The sequence below is a fragment of the Ceratina calcarata genome, unplaced genomic scaffold, assembly GCF_001652005.2.
Source record: "Ceratina calcarata isolate Rehan_Ccalc_2016 unplaced genomic scaffold, ASM165200v1 scaffold157, whole genome shotgun sequence".
In the NCBI taxonomy this organism is placed as follows: Eukaryota; Metazoa; Arthropoda; class Insecta; order Hymenoptera; family Apidae; genus Ceratina; species Ceratina calcarata.
Window position 1 is genome coordinate 48567 of NW_017136957.1, and position 3312 is coordinate 51878.

At 43.6% G+C, this 3312-nt stretch overlaps 1 protein-coding gene across 1 annotated transcript; it reads left to right on the forward strand.

Annotated features, from left to right (window-relative positions):
* The first annotated feature begins 221 nt into the window (after nt 1-221).
* LOC108632486 (uncharacterized) lies at nt 222-1767 on the forward strand. The gene is made up of 2 exons (XM_018037121.2): nt 222-296; nt 883-1767. The coding sequence occupies exons 1-2, from the start codon at nt 222-224 to the stop codon at nt 1765-1767; spliced, it is 960 nt and encodes a 319-aa protein (XP_017892610.2).
* The last annotated feature ends 1545 nt before the right edge of the window (nt 1768-3312 follow it).

Genomic DNA, 3312 nt, shown 5'->3' on the forward strand with positions numbered 1-3312 from the left:
TTTTTCACATATCGAGCAGCGTGGGAATCGATACCCATATGAGCCGGGGGGTGTCCGATGGCACCCGGTGTTCGACGGACCTATGTATAATAATAAATTACAATTTACCATGCATCCCGTGGACGTTGATCAACGCGTTGCGACGAAGGGATCTCGGCCTGAAAAACCGGTCGAGATTTTAGCCTGCTCATAAAACGAAAGAAGATTTCCCCTGTTTCATTATGGAGAGTATCTGCGCCCTTTTCGTCACCCTGATTCTAGTACTTCCCCTCGTCGTTCAGCTGCAGATGCTAATCGTACGTAACTCAAACTAGAGCGCTTCCACTGATTTTTCAAGAATTAAAAAGGAAACGTAGTTTCTCGTAGGAATGTTTTCATTCAAGTATAGAGGTTAATATAATAGTTTCGCCATACACATATGAGAAAAGACCGAGCGTGGAAAATGTGAGACCTCAGGCCAAACGATTCAGAGAAAGAAAATTAATAGAGGAATTTCTGTCTTTCTGTATTTGAAAGAGAAACTCCTACAAAATATGTTTTGTCTATCTTTTACGGGATCAACAAAAATACATCGATATTAAAAAACAATTAAAAACCGTTCAGAACTTTGAAAGAATCAAACGTGGACCTTTGTTGAAAAATTCAAATCAAAAGAGATGGAGAATTACCGACAGTCAAAGTTGATCGTGAATCAATTTTGACAAAAGAATACTGTCAACCTTGGATATGTACTACTCAAAAAAATTATGACATCACGAAATTTATGTAAAAAATTGTCCAAGTTTGGAAGGTCTATTCTCTTATGTCTATGAGTTTCACAAAACTGCCGAGGTAAAACGAGTGGCTGTGCTTAGAGTCACAGTAAACCATTTCGCAATACAGGCAGACCCAAAGAAGCTATGCACGATTTTCCACTACTACGCGTCCACCCCGTTGGAAGATAGCAAGAAAACCTCGTCGCCAAACATTCTGCAACACTACACGGTAGAGCCGTCGGTATTCAACGCAGCCGACTCCGATTCGAAGATATTGTTGACCAACCTGAGGAGAATCTCGTCCTCGCCGCCAGGCAACGTCGGAGCATCGATCCACGATCGGACGGCGACGGAGGCGACCGGGAAGAATGGGACGAGTCCGGGAGCGATTCAGCTCGCGAGACACTCGTCTACGTTCGTGAAAACCGATCAAGTGCTGCCCGTAGTAGACATCGGCTGGACGTACAGCTCGTATCGATACAAAACGTTCGGGCATTGCCTGCGAAATTATTACGGCGACAAATACCCGCCGGGGGAGGTGGTGTTGAACCTGATGCAGCTGAATTTATTAGACTCGTGCACGAACGTGGCGGAGATGCTCACCGGTGGACTGTTCGACTTCCTGAAGGAGGAGAAGGCCGGGTCGCACTCGGTAGCCAGCAAGCCCGAAATTGAATATCTTAATCCGTTGGATCACTTTGTGGTGAGGCCGACCGGGGCCTCGGATACCGTCGAGAGATTCACCGAGACGGACGGACGGAACCGGTGCCACGATGATACGTCGTCGATTACGTTCCTAGGGGAAGCTACTGTTATCGGTCCCGTAATCAACGGCCGAGAAAAGAATCAGCTGGATCGAAGATCCTCCAGGAAGATAGAGGCCCCTTGCAAATACTATTTGTCCTCGTCCAGGCGTGTTTACGGGACGAATGACTCTCGATCCGGTAGGAATCCGACGCTCGTGGAACGCGGCCGTTCACAAACGGCTGCTGGATGCTACGGGATCGATTAGACCGGACAGAGAACCGTCTGATTGGGGTAAAAGGTGGCGAGATGTTTGTCGCGGAATTACGGCCACTTGTCTCTCACGGTTACGTTCCGCCTTTTCTGTGTTCTTCTTTTTTAACGTCGCTTTGTCTGTATAGAAGAAACCGAAGCTGCTACGTTTTACAGTTCACCGTGTATAGAGACGAATGTTCTCATAGCTTCTCATTGGGAATAAATTTTTCAAATACACTTTCTCCAGCATAATCCATGATTGTGATTAAACCGTATTGGAAGCTGAATATCGTTCCAGCGGCCGAAGATGTGATTCGATCTGGTCAACGTGCGGATGCGACAATGACATTAGCATTCACTAATGACGGATACACTGTGATCGTGTGCGAGTCTCGGGGAGGGAGAAGGGAGTTTCGTCGACGGCGGACGTTCCGGATAGGAATCGGTGATGGATAGGACGGATTTGATACGAAGGGAGTAGCTCCCGCAGGATAGCTCCGTAGGAATTGCGTCTATTTATTGATCGGGGCGGAATATTCTACCGAACCTTGGCCTCCATCCATTTTCGGCTCACCTTATAATTGTCCTTGCTCGCTTTTAATCAATAATTACGACGTTCCAAATAGTGATTAATAATTCACCTACATCGAATCAATTTAATACCAGCATCCCCTGTCGCAGCTCTTACAATCGTCCATTTCGTGCAGGTCAAGGCTCTGTGCATATAATTGATTAAGTATGTAAAAAATATAAATAATGGACAAAAAGAGATACAGTATTAATAGCAAAATGCATGTTTAGACGATTATCTACATTATGTTACTAAATATTGTTTCTTAAATTGATATTCAAAAAGATTTAGCTTTCACAAAACTGCAGTTTATTCATTTTTATTGTTCATTACCGTACCATTAGACGATACAAATGGACAGTCAGTTTAACAGAAATTATTAAAAATATTAGTGGAAGAATCTATGAAAGTCTAAGACGACCAATGACCTTATTTTATTGAACTAATTTGTAAAAGTCATCAGGTTCAAATATCCCATTAAAAAGATTGTGACAGTTTTTTCTTTTGTTTGCTAATTGTTATTCGCTATTGATTGACACGTAAAAGTGTCATATACTTTATTTATTATACAATATTAAAAATATGAACATTATTTTATGTATCCTGCAGGACACTTAAAAAATTGTAACTACCCGTGATACTGAAAAGGTGAAGAACCACTGATCTATTCAGAATACATTCTGTTCGCTCTCTTTCCGAACAATATCTGCTTGAAGCAACAATCGTAACAGCGAACCCGTGCGTCCCATTTCTCGAACCAGCCAACCCATCGTCCCTCTCCTTTATTTCGCGTGCACCCTATTTTCATACATCGTACGACGGCATACAATAAATAGAAGCGTTAAGCGTCAATCAGACTGGAGTAATTTGAAGTGGTAACCAGCGTAGGAAGCAGAATCTCGGTGGCGCGTCAACCTCGAGGCCGGAGCCATAATAGGATGCAATTTAGAAACGGTCGAAACAGACAATACCGCGTCCTCCGGAGCG